Below are 18,569 nucleotides of genomic sequence, written 5' to 3'. Positions count from 1 at the left end.
GAAATGAGGCATGAAGTCCAAGGAATGTATTACTGTAAGGAACACACATTCCAAGTATATGTACATAAACTATAGGAAGCTATCCAGTAAATTATTGCAAGTTACTCCCTATTACCAGCTTTAGTATTTAACTGCTCCCCAATCACGTCTTAATTACCAGCACCATGAGGAAGAACTCAGTTTGTTTTCCTCAGGTAAATTTTACGCTGGCAGTTCAAACATTATTTCAATACAACACCATATGAATATTGTATGTTCAAAGCAAAATTAAAAACAAATAATAATCTGAAAGTTATTACAATTCCAGCAATAACTTTTCAAATTTATGTTCTAGTCCATAAGCTACTTACTGTCCAGAAATTCTTTTGCTTTGTCCTTTCATTACAAAGGTAAGCTACTACTCATTTCATGCTATCCTCAACTCTACCTTAAGACCTGTTCATATTCAAATCTTCAATACAGAACAGAAATTAAACAGCTGCTAGAACCAGCCTATTTAGAATAATCAGAGTATTCTTTTAAGTACAAGCCTAACATTTATACATGGTTATTTAGTCTGCCTAATATTTACTGAGTATAAGCTGAAATATTCATAAAGACACTAAAGACATCATGCTTAGTGCCAAAGAACTGAAGTTCCCAAATTTACACACACCACGTGTACATGCATGTCTGTCCTATAAGAATTCTGAAGGCTGAACTAATATATGATCTTAAATGCATCAATTTAGTTCTACATAAATACATTTGTATATACAATACAGGTATCTGTACCATTCCTTATGAAGAAAAGTAATCTTTTAGAAAACAGTAACTTCAGCCATGTTACAGTTAACTTCTATTTGTAAAAAAACCTGTAAAACCGATGCATATGATGCATATCAAGTTTTTTGTAGGTCTACAGTTGAAAATCTGAAATACCTAAAAAGTTTTCCTACCTCCCAAAAATTCTAATTACTTGCTTAGATTTTGCACAATTCAAAAAGTTATTCATTTACCCCCAGTGAACAGAGGTAAGGATCTGCGGGCTTTTGGGGATGGGATCATCTTTCGTTATACTGGGGAAGTCCATATCAAAGTGCATGCATAAAATCATTCCTAAAAGTACTGGTATTTCAAGTACATTAAAATTCCATCTTTATAGTTTCATATAGCAGTAAAAATATTCTGATGAGTCCGCAAAACATAATACGGCATAGTGAAGCCACTTTGCTTCATAGAAATCACTATACACCTATCAACTGCATTCAAAAGGGGTTTTGTTTTAGTGAAAATTATTCTTACCGTTACTGTTGACAGGTCTAGTAAGTCTAAATCACAAATACTGCAACCAGTTTCCCGTGTCCAAGCGTTAGGAATATAGTTTCCCAAATAATTCAAGTGAATCTGGTAAATAAATGAAAAATTCAGATCAATTAAAGGTGCATGCACATGGTGATTTATTAAAAGAGTTCAGGCCTACTCACTGAATCTCTTATACATAAAAGCAATTTATTGTTTTGGCTTATGAAATTTAAGATTAAAAGAAAACAAAAAACAGACACCCCTAGAAAAACCAACAACAAGCAAGCATACAAAATTAGCTGCTAGAAGACTTTCTTCTTTTATTTACAAAACAAAAACTATATTCTTCTAGCATCTACATTTATTGCTTCAGTTAAACCAGAAATTTATTGCAAGTATAACTACTACTAACTAAACCCTTGTATGACTTCCAAGATACAGACTACAACTCTCAAAAGCCACTAGGCATAATTTCAAGGAGAAATTCTTTTCCCAAAGCTGAGAATCATCAACACTACACAAAACACAGACATATGAAAAACACATAGAAAAATGTAGAAGACAGATGCCCAGATGATGCATTTCTGACAAGCCATGCCAAGATTCAGAAGCCAACCAGAGGTATACATTTTAAAGCAGCATCTAGCTTTTTCACACATTTTGATTTGGCACTGAACAAAGTATGTACTTTTGAAACAAGTCAATGGGCTGCCTGGGCTTCCCTGTCCTCCTGGATTCCATAGAAAAGTTTGTGCAGAACTTCACTCCTCTCTACTGCCATTTGCAATGGTTAAAGGATCTCTTATGCCAGGGAAAGGCTGTCTGAGGGAAGGCTGCTATTCGTTCCTGCTCTACTGCCCTCAAAAAAATGGAAGGATAAAGTACAGTTTTGCACAGAAAACACATTCCAGGACTCAATCTGCATTTTATCGTTGTCTGGGTGCTTGCTCACACATACTGAATATCATTCTAGACAGATTATAAACAGAATTGCTTGCACTTAATTTCACAAACTCCATAAAAATTAGTATTTTACAAAAAAAATAAACACCATTGCACCTGAGGAAAAAGAAAAGAATAAAAATATTGCATGTTGGGATAGTTTAGTATCCATTTCAAAGAAATGTCTCTGACCAATGCTATTTAGTAATCTGCAAACTGAAGACAGAAAATACAAAAGAGAAAGTTCTTATAAACGAAAAACTTGGAGTTAATTTTGGGAATTACTTTAATGGTACTTTATTTACCAACTAGTGAAAACTTTTTCTAATCCTATTATACTATTTTCCTCTTAATTCTATGTTTAAAACAAAATAATTTACTCATGATGACAAAGTGATATATATAGCAAGAGTTCCCTCTTTGTTTTTAAAACATGAATATATGCAGAAATGGAGTTTTGTTTAATGTGGCGTAACTCATGGACTAGTATAAGGAGTTCCAACCTAAACTGCTTGCCCAGCTATAAAATACAGTACCTTTCTTTTCATTGGCAAAGTGTCAGCAAAGCCAGAGATGATAGATAATTTGAAGATTTAATTGAAGCAAAAATAACTACAGCAACATGGAAGAAATTGATCATACATTTCACCACTACTGAGTAGTAGTAAGCCAAACAGATAATGGCATCATTATATTCTCTAATTCCAGAGATGAAATAGAGTGCAAAAAAACTATGAAGCAGCAGCCACTGGGATATTAATGAGTTTTAAACTTTTATTTCATTCTCCTGGGTGAGAAGAACTTTTCCCTCTGAAAATAAGGAGCTACAGTAAGGAACATGTATTCAGAAGAAGTCAGGAAGTACCCATTCCCAATCCTTCAGCCAACAGAGGCTATTACAAATGATACGCCTTTACACTTCTTTGCCATATAATAACTGTGCCAGTTGCTCTGTACCATTGAATCCTGACACAGAATCTGTCAGAACAGCTACTTCACAGGGCAGATGGTGCTCTACCGTGAAACCAAAGTTCATGAGTCATGGGTGTATTGCGAGCAGTGTGACCAATGACACTGGAGATGCAAAAAGCCAGCCACAGGTGTGTATATACATTATACTTTGTTTTTACACTTTTTTTTTTTGCCTACATACATTTTCTAAATATGAATATACAAACACACACCAAAGTCTGTGGTAGGATCAGATGTGCTACTGTTTCATGCCCCAGCCTGTCACTCTTGATTAGACTTTTCTCCCCCTAAAAACCTATTCTTCTGATTACTGTTTAATAATCAGATAAACATTCTTCACTAGGTTCAAAAAATGTTTTGTGACAGTGAACATATTAACATAGGCTTACTGTTTTCTAATATCCCATACTACAATGAATCTGGGAGCAGAATTAGTTGTTTCAGCATGATATCAAGTTACAACACAACATCCTTGTCTCTAAACTGGAGAGACAAGAATCTGATAGATATACCACTCATTGGATAATAAACTGGCTAGATGGTTGCACTCAAAGAGTTGTAGTTAATGGCCTTACACCTGAGTGGAAACAAGTGATGAGTGGCATTCCTCAGGTGTCAGTACTGGGACCAGCACAGTTCAACATCTTTGTCCATGACATGGACAGTGGGATTGAGTACACCCTCAGGGAAGCTGCTGATGACAGCAAGCTGTGTGGTGCAGTCAACATGCTGGACGGAAGAGATGCTATCCAAAGGGACCTCGACATGCTTGAGAAATGAGCCAGTACAAATCTCATGAAGTTCAATAAAGTCAAACGCAAGGTCCTGCATGTGGGCTGGAGTAATCCCAAGCAAAAATACAGGCTGGGTGGAGAATGAACTGAGAGCTGCCCTGCAGAGAAGGACTTGGGATGTTGGTCAGTAAGAAGCTCAATGTGACCCAGCAATGTGCAGTTGCAGCCCAGAAAGCCAATCAGATGTTGGGCTGCATCAAAAGAAGCATGACCAGTAGGTCAAGAGAAGCGATTCTCCTCCTCTACTCCACTCTTGTGTGACCCCATGTGGAGTCCTGCATTCAGCTCTGGGGCCCCAACATAAGAGGAACACAGACTGGTTGGAGCAAGTCCAGAGGAGGGCAACAAACATGATCAGTAAGCTGGAGCATCTCTCCTATAGAGACAGGCTGAGATAATTGGGTTCGTTCAGCCTAGAGAAAAGAAGGCTCTGGGGAGACTTCAGAGCAGCCTTCCAGTACCTAAAGGGGACCTACAAGATGCAGAATGATACAGTGACAGCAGAATAACATGATGGAGAAAGCTATCAGAATGCGGGGGTTTATCCTTGAAATTCTTAATTAGAAATGAGCAGTGGTGTTGTGCTACGATTGTTTCAGACTCTTCCATCATTATTTAGTCCTCTATTAAAGTTGCCATCTTTGCACAGAAGTAAAACAAACTGTCACTCACTTTAGTTGGACCATTTCCATGAATAGTGATTGGTAATGTGTCGTACACTGAATTCCTTGCTCTTACTTTTCCTTCTTCAAACTTCAAAAGGACTTCATCTGCAAATCACAGATCATACAGTAGTAACAGTTTATAAATAAAAGCTATAGTTTCAGAGTTAAGTTCAATATACTTCGGTGTTGTTATCATTGTCAATGTTATTTATTTGGAAGTTTTTGTTCATTCTTTTTAACTAGATCTTTAAACTAACTAACTTTGTGCAAATAATATTTATAGAGAATCATAGTTATTATCATAGTTAGTTCAAGTATGGTCTCTTTTTTCATATTTAGAGTTTAAATGTAAGAAAGGAAGTTTGCACAGATGCCATCTTCAGTTTAAATTCATGACAGCTGAATAAAGGAAATCCTGCATTATTCCACATTCCATGTCATTATGTATAGTCATTTGTTTTAGAATACCTAAAATGCAATTTTCATTACTAATCTTACTCCTGTAATTAAGTCTGTGAACGGCAAAAGGAAAAATGGTTCTTAACTTTGTGTTTACTTCAGTTATTGAAATCTTCTGTTTTTAAATCAAGTATTTTATCAGAGGGAGAAATCAATTAATATTAAACCCAAATGACCTGTAACTGATCTGGTAACCAGGTTTATCCATCCAAATATTTCATTAAAACAAGCATATGCTTAGGGAATTATAAATATTGTTAAGCAAAGGAAGTGTTAATGACATTTAATATAACACACAACATGCAAATCACACACTTACCAACAGCTCCATTTAGGGTCTGGAAAATTGCACATTTGTGGTCCAAAGTAATGTTAAAACGTTCCTGAAATAAAGTTCACAGTTACTGAAGCATTCTAAAAGCCAATGTTTTTTACAGTAGTGTTGCAGTTACATTGCAGTGGCAGCAAGTAATCAGGCAAAACTGACATATTCAGCTCTCAGATATAATTATTAATTTTATACTGTTAAGTTTTTCTTCATTTCTGAGTTGTGTAACTGTATAGCAGTCAGTTTTATAAATGCAAAAGATTTATCTATACTTAAAGGATAGAAGTCATAACTCTCCAAAGAAACTACAATTTGGGAATATAAGCCAAAGAAAATTTGTGTCTTATCCTAAAAAATAAATAAATTAGCAAGCCTAGTCTTAGCCAAGCAACAAAACATACTATGTTTCATAGTCTCAAAAATATAAAAGCCAAATCTAAATATCATGTCAGAATAGAAAACACCAGTGGTTTTAGCACATGTTCCTAATACAGTATTATTAATCCTACCTAGATTCTTCTTTAAAGTATCATGGTTTTAAGTTTTAACATGTTGATCAACAAGTACATAACCTTTAAAACATGCTTAAAAACCCTTATATATGTAACATATTCTGGTTTGGTCTTCCAAAATTTGTTACAGCATTGGACAATACCGTACAGAGAACTGGTGCTGATGTATAGTGCAGTATCCCAAGCTAAGCACCACGGAGGCATTTTGAATCACAGTGCAGTAGTGTACTGTGAAGTACAATTTTTTTGTCTAGAAGACAATCTATTTAGACAAGTAATTATATTACTTTTAACTCTGGTCAGCTTTAATGTCTCTACACCCTGCCCTTTCAATTGAATACGCAGCATCTGACTTAACTTGCATAAAATCAATTTAAACATTAAGGACTGAAACAAATGTCCTACAAGGAGCAGCTAAGGACTTTGGGTTTATCTGGTTTGAAGAAAAAGGGGCTGAGGGGTGACCTCACTGTTCTCTACAATTTTCTGAGAAGACAAAGTGAAGAGAGAGGTGCTGAACTCTTCTCCCTGGGATGCAGGGATAGGACACATGGAAATGGTTCAGATCTGCATCAGGGGAGGTTTAAACTGGTTTTCAAGAAGCATTTCTTTACCGAGAGGATGGTCAACCACTGGAACAGGCTTCCTAGAGAGGTGATCAATGCCCCAAGCATTGGGGTCAAGTTTTTAAGGAACAGTGCCCTTCACAACATGCTTTAACTTTTGGTCAGCCCATACTGGCCAGGCATTTGGACTAGATCGTCATTGCAGGTCCTTTCCAACTAAAATGTTCTGCTCTATTTCTGCACTTGTATCTAAACATGCCTGATGTTTCAGGCATAACTTAGTGGAAAAACATATATGCAATTCAGCAACTTCACATCTGCCTTAAGCTTACAAATGCTCAAAATCAACCTCAAATTCAGCAGTATCAGCTTCTAAAGGTTTTTCTGCATCAATACATTGTTAACTTTCCTTTTTCCAGCATCAGCGCCATAGCTCTGACATCTATCATGCTTTAATGCTCCTACTCAGCAGAGAACTTTGTTAAGCTGGGGGACAGAGAGGTCTTCACCAAAAATTTATGATGCAGCTTTACTGAATGTATCTGCACAAAAAGCTGAAGAATCAGAGACAGCTGCAGGCAGGAGCTGAAATGGCAGCAGGCCAAAATATAAAACACTGGATCAGCAAGTAGTTCAGTGACACCCTGGCAAAATGCCACATTCTCTAGCTGTCAAACTGCCAAGTACATGGGACCCTCATTGAGATGAATGTGCCAGCTCATATACCTCAGAGCTATTATTTCTAAAAACGAAGCACAACCTGCCTGGATCTGCAGACAGCCTGAATAATATATCAAGTCATGACCCTTTGGAAGCCTGTGTATCACTCCAACAGGAGGAACCTCCAGAGGACAAACACAACTGTCAATATGGCACCCAGGAATAAAGAGGCAGCACTCCTTTTATTTTTGTCTCCTGATTTTTTATGAGGAGCAGCATGTTATTTCAAGCAGAAACAAATGAGAAAGCCAGTCACTACCTACCCTTGCCAATGGGTCAACATAGATTTTAGTGTAAAACAGCTGGTCATCATCATTATCCTGGAGATTCCATTGCTGCACGATACGATTTATATATGGAGCATAACCAATAAATCCTGCAATATCACACACACAAGTTATTTCCATAAAAAGCACTATTCTGCCAATGTTATCCGCCAGTCGGGAACTTCATTCTTACTGTTTGGTGCTAGCAAAGGAGAAGTATGAAATTCATACAAATTGGCTCAAAATCCAGTTTTCTTCCTGTCATATGTATTGCTTCCGTTTTAAAGAATTCACAATTAAGGGTTATTTTTACACAAACGCTATTTTAAGCGAAAAAGTAGGAAACAGATATCCGTTTTGGATGGCCCGAGAGCACCAAAGCATTAGATTACATTACCATTATCCCCAAGATCCCATATGTGGAAAAAAAGTTTCATTTTCATTAATCACTTCTTGCTGGCAGAGGAACCTAAATCTAAGCCAGAACTACAGAGAATTCACCTCAAAACCAATATACATTATGTTTAAGCCAAAACAGCAACAACAACAACAAAAAAAACCTACACAAAAAAAAACAACACACAACAACAACAAAGCCTAAGCAAAAATAAGTAACATGCAGATAGGCGAGATAAAGAAGGGAGGGAAAGAAACGGGGACATTCCCAGATCTGCACCTTGTCCATGTACCTAGGAAGTGGCATACGCTGTGCTCTGCAGCAGTTAAACAGTATCAGTGTTAGCGCATGTATTAATCAACTGCAAAATTATTACCAAAGCTCACATTTAAATCAAGGAGGATTCCAGAATTAACACATCATTGAGATTAACAGGTGTAACTAGCATTTCTCTTGGAAAAAACTGCCTCAGCCATGCTGATGGGCCAGGCAGAGCTACCAGCACATCTACAATGTATGCACATATCACCAGGAACAAGGCAGACAGGTCAGGAAACCCTGTGATGCAGCTAAACTGTGCCTATAAATGCCATGTACTGCTTTGACCGCACTTACACATTGGATTGCTTCTGAAGTGGATTCAGTCAGTGTCAGTTGGGTCACCCCTGTACAGCACTTCATCGCAAGACACAGTTGCTTGCTCGGCCATCACTTTATTTACCTGCTTTTTACAAGTTATTGACAGCAAAGTCTAGTAAGTTTGAATGAAAACTGTTCTTGAGCACAGAAGAGGAGCTATTTCACTGGGGAGGAAGACAGCAAAGAGGAGGCTAGCAAATCTAGTCCTCAATTTTACACTTGGAGAATTCAGGAACAGTTTCCCATGCAAATATATAAAACAGGTGACAGAAACAAGTCATGCTGAAGTTCCACGACTCATTATATTCAAGAATCGCACTTGCCTCCTGAGTTCAGGAATCGTTTTCCACTCCGGACAACAGGATACTTGTCAGCTAGCCTTTTATCCGGCCAAATTAGTCCATCTGCTGCAAACACCACTTTATGATTAGTTTCCTGAAATTTCTTTAACAGTTCTTCAGGACTCCCCGCAAAAATAACATCATAACTGAAAACAAAGAAAAGATACCCATTACACTAGTTTAATCTTAATACTTCTGTGTTCAAAGTAACAAGTGGTTAGACTATTCATGTTTTTTAAATCGTACAAACAGCCCTTGGAGTCTGAAAAATTACACTAATCATGTTTTACCACCATGTATTTTTAAACCTTACACATTTTGGACATTCTTTCTCCTTCATATTTAGGCAACCTGAAATCGATTTTCACATATCATGTATTTCAAGCAAAAAAAAAACCAAAACATTATGTTTTCCTTTGGAAAACTTTTTATGTGTTCACGAACAACTACCACAAAAAATAAAAAAGTCAAAACTCAGCAGATGAAGTACAGTCGGACTGAAAAATAATTTAGGTATCTCTCACTCAGAGACTTGACGATCTTGGTCTAAAACACAATAGCACTTTCTTCTGAAAAGTCTTATCAAGAATGTACCTAGATATTTCTTAATAAAGTCTAGTTGCTCATAAACTTAAACCGTGTTCTGTCAATATACAGCTTTCTCCTTCAACCTCTTTAATGTGCTGAAGTCTTCAGGAGGCTTTAAACTTTACAAGTATTTATAAAAAACTCCACCTGCCTTTATGTGTTTGTCAGATTTGACTCTCGCCTCCTATTGAGGACAAAGACCTAAGTTGGAGGGCTCATCTATAAAAACAGCAGTTACCCATAGCCAAAGGTCAACATCACCTCAAAACAGAAACAAACATGCATGGGTTTGGCAAAGGTCATGTAAGAATGTAGTATCACAAGCCTTGCGGTTTCTTCTTGTTGAAACATCTAAATCAATGGGTCTTGAGGGATGGGAGACTGAAGAGATAACACAAAACCTCAAAGTATGCATAAATTATTAAATTATTCAGAGTATAAAGTTCATTTCTTTGTGCTTAAGATCTACATATAAAAGCATTAATATGAAAACCACTTCAAGGTTCATTTTACAAAACATGAAACCATGACAAGTAATACTGGAATTATGTCCCAGATTAGACCCTGGCTGAGGAAGCAGAATATTTAAATTGAATGGCAGCATCTCAGCCCCACAGCTTCCTCATCTGAATGCAGGTATATTCATCTTATTCCACACATCTACCTTATGAACTAAAAATCATAAGCCCTGACAGAGGGCAAAGGAATGGTACAGCAACCAATAACTGAAAGATCTAACCCTGACCAAGATTTTGTCCTTGCAAAGTCTTTCAGCTGGACTAAGGAAGACAGCAGTACCTTCACCTGCAGTACACAGAACTTTTTGCACTGCAATTTGCTAGCCAGCAATAGTGCCAACAGACCAACTATTATTGACTTCTGGTACTTCTTTACTACAGTTTTGAAATTACTTAAAATGGCTTTTCTTCAAAGGGAATTTCATGCAATTGGTCTGGGAGAACTCAACACCACCTGACTTACAAATGCAAAAGAACATTTCCACCGCAGAGAAAAGAATGAATCCTAGAGAGGAAGCGTGTTATGTAGTCTATATAAAGAAAGTGGGTTTCTGAAAACTCACTGCTATGTTTTCCTGTAACTTTGGCAGAAGAATGTACAGAAAAATATTGTGCATTTTGAAGCTTCCCCAGTTTTGCAAAAACTGCCTGTGTCTGCCCAAATATACAGGAATACACTTCCCTCCCTTTTTCCATTCAATTGGTCTAACCTGATTCAAAGCCAGAATAAGCCTGAAGAACAAGCAAGAAATAGGAGACAAGTCAAAAACAGACAAAACCAGAAATCTGTCTGAGGCTTTAACTTAATAGCTTATGGCAGGCTGTGCTTCTCCTCTTTGATCAGCTTAGCGCTGCTGCTGCAATGACTTACAGCTGGTATATTGCTTCCAAGGACTGTCATTCTGTAAAAGAAAGCCAAAGTTGAGCAAAGTGCTGTGCTAGCCACAGGATCTGCTTGTGAAAGGGATACACTACCTAATAGAGCACAGTCTGTAACAGAAACACAGTACAGAGCTATTAAGCTGCATTAGCAATTATTGTAAACTTTACACACTAATGGATATTATGCAGGAGTAAGAATCCTGCATGGACGCAGGTCTAAACCATTAAATCCATCACAAAACGTGTTCCAGGACTACCCTTGACAATTTATACTGTTACTATGAGTGATTCACAAAGAATCACAAAATCAGCTAGGCTGGAAAAGACCTCTGATATTACAAGTCCAACTGTTACCTCAGGACTGCCAAGGCAACCACTAAATTGTGTCATTAAGGGCCTTGTTCAAAACATGGGTTTTGAACGCTTCCAGGGACAGTGATTCCACCACTTTCCTGGGCAGCCTGTTTCAATGCCTGACAATCTTAAACTGTAAATATTTTAGCTATACACAAAGGGAAAAAGCCTATACTAAGACACACAAGATGATGAACTTGCTACAGATCAGTTCTCTTCAACATGACTTATTTTAAACAGGGCTTCAAAATTTGACAGGGAAGAAAAAAAAAATGTGAATTTTTGCAGGAAAATGCAGGCTGCCTTGGCAAGCTGGAAAAGCTCAGACAATTTTTTATTTAGTCTTCATAAATCCTTCTGATTAAGTTGAAAGCAAGAAGAAGAAAGGGGGGGGGGGGGAGAGAAAAAAGAAAACAAAGTTTCCACAACTCCAGTCCCATTTCCTGAAGCTCTCAGATGGCAGATGTTTGAAGCTAGAATCCACCCATCCCTCCTCCTCTTGCAGTAGCAAAGCATCCCAGCTACACACTCAACAACACAAGAAAATGTCAAAGGTGGCTCAGGTCCTCTGGAACTGTAAATGCATTTTTTTCACCCACAACTTTTATAACAAGGACTTGTTACTACTGGGGCTGCAAGCTAAGAGCTGAAAATACAAGTGGGAGAGGGATAACTAGTAACCAGCAATTCAAGTCCTTTATCTCATTTTATTTAATTGGACTATTCAGCCACACAGCCATTCTGTCATCTATACTGTATCCCCACTGGCATGACAACCACTTTGAGATACGTATAAAATGTAGTTATCTCTTACTTTCTGAAAGATATTTAAGGAGAGGGGAAGGAAGAAAAAAAAAAAAGGTCAAGACAAAACAGAGGCTTCAAAAATCTTCCAGAACACAAATAGATGGCTGTGAGAGTTCTGGATGAACAGTCAAAGCATCAATCATTTTATCCAGTCTACACTGGCCATTAGCCAGTTCAACCTGAAATGGTCCAAAGAAAACCAGTAGTTAGCTCTTGCAAAAACAAGCCTAATTTAAATAGCATTCCATCTGCAGGCAAAGCATTTTGCTATCTGCACCTAGACACAAGCTACGAACAGAAGTTGTACAAACTTTTTGCAGAATTGTGAGCCACATAAAAAACTGCTCAAAAAAAAAAAAAAGCAAGAACCCAACTTTAAGTAAACAGTTCACTAGAACTTACTTGCCTAGTTACAGTAAGTAAACCAGACATTTCCTCTCCCTGCCCCCAAGATTAATATTCCAAATGCTTCACCATGAATATAACAAAAAACACGTGAAAAATAAAGGAAGTTCACTATATTTGTCTTTCCCAAAGTTACAAACACATTGATCAACATTTAAAAATTACAAACTAGGATTCTTAGAAATTAAAGAGCTCATGAGAATAAAAACATAAGGCTAGAATCAGCAACCTATTTTTTTTCTATCTGGAATCAGTTCCACCAACTTTAAATCAATATGTACTTGGGACTATAGACCTCAAGAACTTGTGTGGTCTTAAATCCTGTGATTTTTCATGACAAAATAGATTATGGCATCTGCACTTCAACACACATGGTCCTCTGTATTCTCTCATCCATGCCAGAAGACAGCCTGTCCCTCAAGAGAATAAATTATGTTGGAGAAGAATTTGAGCTATACCCAAATTTGATTAAAAAATTTGCACATTTTACCATATAGGAAGAAAACAGTGATGAATCAGGACAATAAATTCAAAAACAAAGACATTTAATGTAAATAGTAAATATCTGATTCATCTCATTTAGTAAAGAACAAAATTATCTCCCAAATTAATTTTAAAAGTGTCAGTTATTGCATGACCAGTTAGACCACACTGTGAACAAACATGCAATACTTACTTTTAGAAAGATACTTTTTCCACTTACCAATTAGGAGGTGGAGGGAAAGGGGAAGCAGAGGAAAGCAATGGGAAAAGTAGGATTTGAACACGTTTGAGCTCCCTGTTCTCTGTGACACGGAGAAACCCGTCTGCCCTCCAGTAAGGATGCTCAAGCATAGCTGTTCTATGAGCTATAATCTGGCACCTGCAGGAGCACTGTCGCCCCATCTTTCCATCACGCAGCCAGTGGGGTATATATCTGGCAACACACCTCTTGTTTCAGTCCTCTAACATGTAAAAGAAGCTTTCCTGTTAAATGCTTTCCTCAGATCCCCATTTTTGAGCTTCCTCCATATCACTGTTACTTCATGGAACAAGATCATGTTCTGGTCCCTACTAGCCACTTTATTTCTTGAGCTGCTTTTGCTCCCCTCCGTCATTCCACACTCCTAGCCTGCAGCCACGTCCAGCTCTCGCTGCAGCAGAGAGGACGAAGGCTTGCCTAAAAGCCTGTCAGCTCCCAAAAACTAGTCTTCCAGCCCCTCAAGAAAGCAGCACTGTGAGCAGCCTACTATTTTTATAAATAAAGAAAAATGGAAGCAAACTCTCTCAAGCAAACAGTAAGGGGGAAAAGCAGCATGCAACTTTCAGCATGTCAGGCAGCGACTTTTGCATGCCTACTCAAACTAAAATGTAAAGAAAACAAGCCAGGTTTGCTCACCATTCAACAAACATTACAACCAAGTCCTCCTGATCAGCATAGCTTTCTATGCCTTCTTTCAGTAACCGAACTTTCTGCCCTCCACCAATAGAATTAGGCAGCTCCCCACCTTTCCACTCTTCACCTTTTCCAAGTACCTGGAAGAAGGAAAAAAAGCATTTTTGCTAGTACCCAAAACCAAGAGGCTTTTTAAAGCAGGACCTTATTGAAAACAGATGTTAAAGCAGAAGCAACATATTAAAGCATAACAAGGCAGCATTTCCAGCATCATAAGTTTTCCATGTCTGAAGCAGCATTCAGCACAATGACATCACTGCAAAAACATGAGACATTTCTTAACTAAGTAAGAATTGAGCAATTGCCTGCTACCACCGTTTATTCAAATGAGTCTCCTTCAGATGGGGAAAAAAAAAAAACGACCCACAACAGAAACAAACACTAATAATTGTTTCAAAAGCTGTATTAAAAGCAGTGAGTGAGACTTTTAAAAGTCAATGCAATCACTTTGGGAACAGGAAGATTAAGAGAGCTTGGTGGATCAGGTTATTACTAATCCAAATCGCAAGCTCCAATCTTTCTCAGATCCCTCCAGAACACTTTCCCATATGGAAAGGATAGGTTCTGGTGGTTGCCAAAATCAGCTAAACAAAACTCCTCCCTAGCCAAGCACTATAGCAAATTACAGCTCAAAAAGTAACAAAAACACTTAAACTTTTTGTGGGTTTTGAACATAATGTTTTTGGAAATCAAAACCTGGAAGATCCGCACTGCATGAAGCTTTGGACAAATCTGCAAAGTAAATAGATATGCCCAGAGCTCAGGCTTCTTGGGTGCCTCAGTACAGCCTTATCAGGCTGAAAGGTTCTCTCATTCTCCCAAGTTCAGCGGTTCAAATCAAACTTCAAAGACTCAAATAATTTCCTATTTATGGTGGAGACACCATCATAACTAAGCAGAAAAAATTTATAACACCAACAATTCCTGGATTTTCTCTTGCAGACCAATTTGTGGGGAAAGTTTAGAAGAGGTTTAGTGCCCTCCCTTTTTCCCAAGGTCACGCAGAGGCCAATCTCACAATGTGACGTGGAGATACGGAGCAAGAATGATAGAAACATTTTGTCCTCTCAGAGAATTACAGGTTCCTGGAAAACACAGAGAAACTTTTAATTGGGATCCTCCTTCCCCACAGCAGAGATCTGGCTTTGTTTAAGGAGGAAGGAGACATTCAAAGCCCTTTGAGAACAGTACTGATTCCAGAAGTATTAATTCAAACAAAATCAGCCACACTGAAGAGCAAGGCTGTATGGTAAATAATGACAGAACATTTAAGTGACTGAGGACACCGATCACGATAGCTACTGATCTTTAAAACAGTGAAAGAAGCACTCTCTCATGGTTGTTCAGATGGGAACCAGCAGGTAAGCAACAGGAAGAGCAGCATGGTCACGTACAAGTGCCCTACCTGCCCCTGAGCTGTGTAGTTGTTTTATTTTGCCACAGCATGCAAGGAAGCTAATGCAATTTCAGTTACTATTGCACTGTTAATGTCTTAAAGGCTGTGTAGTATGAACATCTGGTATGAAAACATACAATACCTTTACTGTGTAGTTGAAGTGCTTTGCAGTTTGCATGAAACGGTGAAAGCCATCAGGTTCTTTAGTCGCTACAGTAAAAACTAGTAGTTTATCTGAGGGAGAAAAACACGGAACATGTATTAGTATGTTCTCAGGCCACAGTTTATAACAAAAAAATGCACTGGACAGCACTGCATCAGGGGACTTGCATCTCATTCCAAGACAGGAGGCAAATACACAGTCATATTATAGGCTTGAGATATTATCAAACAAGAACTACTACTGACAAGGTTGCTGTATCTAAAATTATCTGCAGGAAGAGGAAGCAAAGAAAGCTATCTACTCTTGTAAACAACTAACTCAAGACATGAAAATAAAGCTAGTATGACTACTGGACAGGAAGGAATCTTCAAAACAAAAATAACTGTTACTTTTCAGTCTGAGCTAATCTTGTGATCTCTTATCACAGGACTGAATGGCACCAGAGAAATTACCCAGCCTCGGCAATTCCCCTGACAGAAAGTGTTCATATTCTTCATAAAAACAGGGCGGGGGAAAAAAAAAAAAAAAAAAAAAAAAAAAAAAACAAACAAAAAAAAACCACCACAACACCAACTATGTAAACCAGTCCCCCAACAGGCAGATTTAGTGCTTTTAAGTCTTTGGGCAAGAGAAAAGAGCAAGGGTTTTGGGTGGTTTTTTTTTTAATTCAGAGCCTCTGTAAATTACAGCAGTGCCCTCTTAATGCACGCAGGCAAATGACTGCAACCAATTTCCTTTCATATCCCTGGGCTTTTGACATAGTTCAAATGATGCCATGCACTTCCGCTAACCAGCTTCCCAGTTAAACTACTGAACAACATTCAGCACCCTGTGCGATATACTGCATAATCAAAGCACACTACCACTATACAACATCAAGTATTTAATCAGACCAGCCTGGATCCCAGAGCACATTGCAGTTCCCCAATTTAGTCTAAGTGCAAGCAACAGCTGCCCTCTAAACAAAGCCCATGAGATCAGTCCTTATAAGAAAGTAAAACTGATCGCCTCTAATGAACATTCCAGATACAGTGCCTGTCGTTGCCTCACTTTCCCAAAAAACATCCTCTGGGTTTACCTTCATCAGCACAGTATCATGTGCTAAAAGCAACTGCTGTGAAAAACATTTTATTAACCCTTCAGCTTTGTCCACCACCACAGATGTAGCAGGCTAAGAATTCTGGTAAGACAGATTTAGAAGATTAATTGCTCCATCTTTATCCCACTTAAGTGGCAGTAGTCTTTTGTAGGCGAGAATCAGAAGGAAATCCCTTGAGTACATCTCAGGATGGTAGGAGGACCTCCACAGAGGATTCTGGTGCAATACGTTCACAGACACACTGACTAATGGACAGACTTAAGAAATCTCTTGAGTACATCTCAGGAAGATAGAAGGACGTCCACAGAGGATTCCAGTGCAATATGTCCATAGACACACTGACTAACAGACAGACTTAAACACATCAATAATGGTTCAGTACCTTCAAAATCATTTATTCTAAAGGTCATGTAGTTTAAAGTAATTCTACAGGAGTCACGACCGAATGAATAAAGAACATGATATCTTAGACTATGACTAAAACAGAAGTGAAGGCAGAGGATAGGATTTTTCTCTATGGAATAGGTTAAGTTATGATTAATTTTTTGCCAAGCACTTCATTTTCAAATTACAGGGAACAGGAAAAATCTGATCATACCAGGCTGTATCACCAAGCCAAGCAAATCCATTATCGAAAGTTTCCATGATGAGAGACTGAAAAGTCCTTGATCCAGATGACCAACCAGTCAAGCACTGGCCAACCATGGAATTTGGTTTGGAGTAGACATTTCACACCTACATCTTCCTGAGGAATGCTAACAGCAAGGATTTCAAAACTGTACTTTACAACATAATGCAAATGAAAAAAACATGGGCTGCATCAGATTCCTGCTATAGTCATTAAGTCAAAGAAAGTATAAAATCAATGTGCAATTACAGTATGGCAAGCAAAAAATAATCTACTGTTCTTTACAGGATATTGTCATTCTCTTTTCATGGCATCCAAAGCAGTTCCACCTACACAAGTATTTCAGGATTCACTATGAATCCTGGTATGTTACTTGAGTTTTGTGGAATAAGATGAAAGATAATGATGTGCTAATCATATAGATTTGCAAGCTGAGCTATATAAATGGACAAAGATGAGCAGATGAATAACATCCTTTATATTGACATGAAACTACAGAAGAACCTGTATTACACTCACAGCCAATGAAGCGTTCTAAGTAGGCTGCCTCAGTTACGTCTGCAGACAGTCACAAAACAGGAAGCTATTTTTATAAATGTATGATTCACATTGGAAATGTTTCCTTTTAGCATACTTGCCAACGGTCTATTTTTTAAAATTACAGATGAAGAGGCTGGGCTGTATCAAAAGGAGTGTGACCAGTCAAAGGGTATGATCCTGCCCTTCTGCTCTGCTCTCACGAGACCTCACTTGGAGTACTGTGTGCAGTTCAACATCAAAAGGACATGGAACTGTTGGAACAAGTCCAGAGGAGGGCCACGAGGATGATCAGGGGACTGGAGCACCTCCCGTATGAAGACAGGTTGAGAAAGTTGGGGCTGTTCAGCCTGGAGAAGAGAAGGCTGCGTGGAGACCTCATAGCAGCCTCTGATTGGATGGCAGAGAGGGACTTTTCATCAGGGATTGTAGTGATAGGACAAGAGGCAATGAGTTTAAACTTAAACAGGTGAAGTTTAGGTTAGATATAAGGGTGAAGTTCTCTACTGTGAGTGGTGAGGCACTGGAACAGGCTGCCCAAGGAAGCAGTAAACACTCCATCCCTGGCAGTGATCTAGGCCAGGTTGGACAGAGCCTTGGGTGACACGGTCTAGCGTGTGTGGTGTCCCTGCCCATGGCAGGGGGGTTGGTACTAGATGATCTTAAGGTCCTTTACAACCTTAACTATTCAATGATTCTACTTCCATGTCTCTGCTGCATCACAGAATTCTAGGTGCATGTGACACTTAAAAATTATTTAAGTGCAGCAGAACTGTAATTATAGCACTTAGAGTCCATGTAGAATTAGATTTCCTTTGTAGACGACAGTCTTTCTTGAGGTTTTCTGGGGAGATAGTGGGGTTGGTTGTTCA

At 38.3% G+C, this 18,569-nt stretch overlaps 1 protein-coding gene across 1 annotated transcript in view; it reads right to left on the bottom strand.

The window, feature by feature from the left end:
* Positions 1 to 18,569, bottom strand: part of PLOD2 (procollagen-lysine,2-oxoglutarate 5-dioxygenase 2) — a 55,927-nt gene that overhangs the window by 23,962 nt on the left and 13,396 nt on the right. The window contains exons 2-8 of the mRNA XM_057421887.1: positions 15,413 to 15,504; positions 13,818 to 13,954; positions 8,868 to 9,031; positions 7,506 to 7,618; positions 5,436 to 5,499; positions 4,665 to 4,762; positions 1,285 to 1,386 (exon numbers count right to left, since the gene is read on the bottom strand). Coding sequence (XP_057277870.1) covers positions 1,285 to 1,386; positions 4,665 to 4,762; positions 5,436 to 5,499; positions 7,506 to 7,618; positions 8,868 to 9,031; positions 13,818 to 13,954; positions 15,413 to 15,504 — 770 coding nt within the window. The remainder of the gene's footprint in view (positions 1 to 1,284; positions 1,387 to 4,664; positions 4,763 to 5,435; positions 5,500 to 7,505; positions 7,619 to 8,867; positions 9,032 to 13,817; positions 13,955 to 15,412; positions 15,505 to 18,569) is intronic.

The sequence above is a fragment of the Pezoporus wallicus genome, unplaced genomic scaffold, assembly GCF_028554395.1.
Source record: "Pezoporus wallicus isolate ANWC-B61680 ecotype Strahan unplaced genomic scaffold, APGP_CSIRO_Pwel_v1 scaffold_7402, whole genome shotgun sequence".
Taxonomy (NCBI): Eukaryota; Metazoa; Chordata; class Aves; order Psittaciformes; family Psittacidae; genus Pezoporus; species Pezoporus wallicus.
The sequence above is the reverse complement of the archived record's forward strand: the minus strand, read 5'-3'. Positions and strand labels throughout refer to the sequence as shown.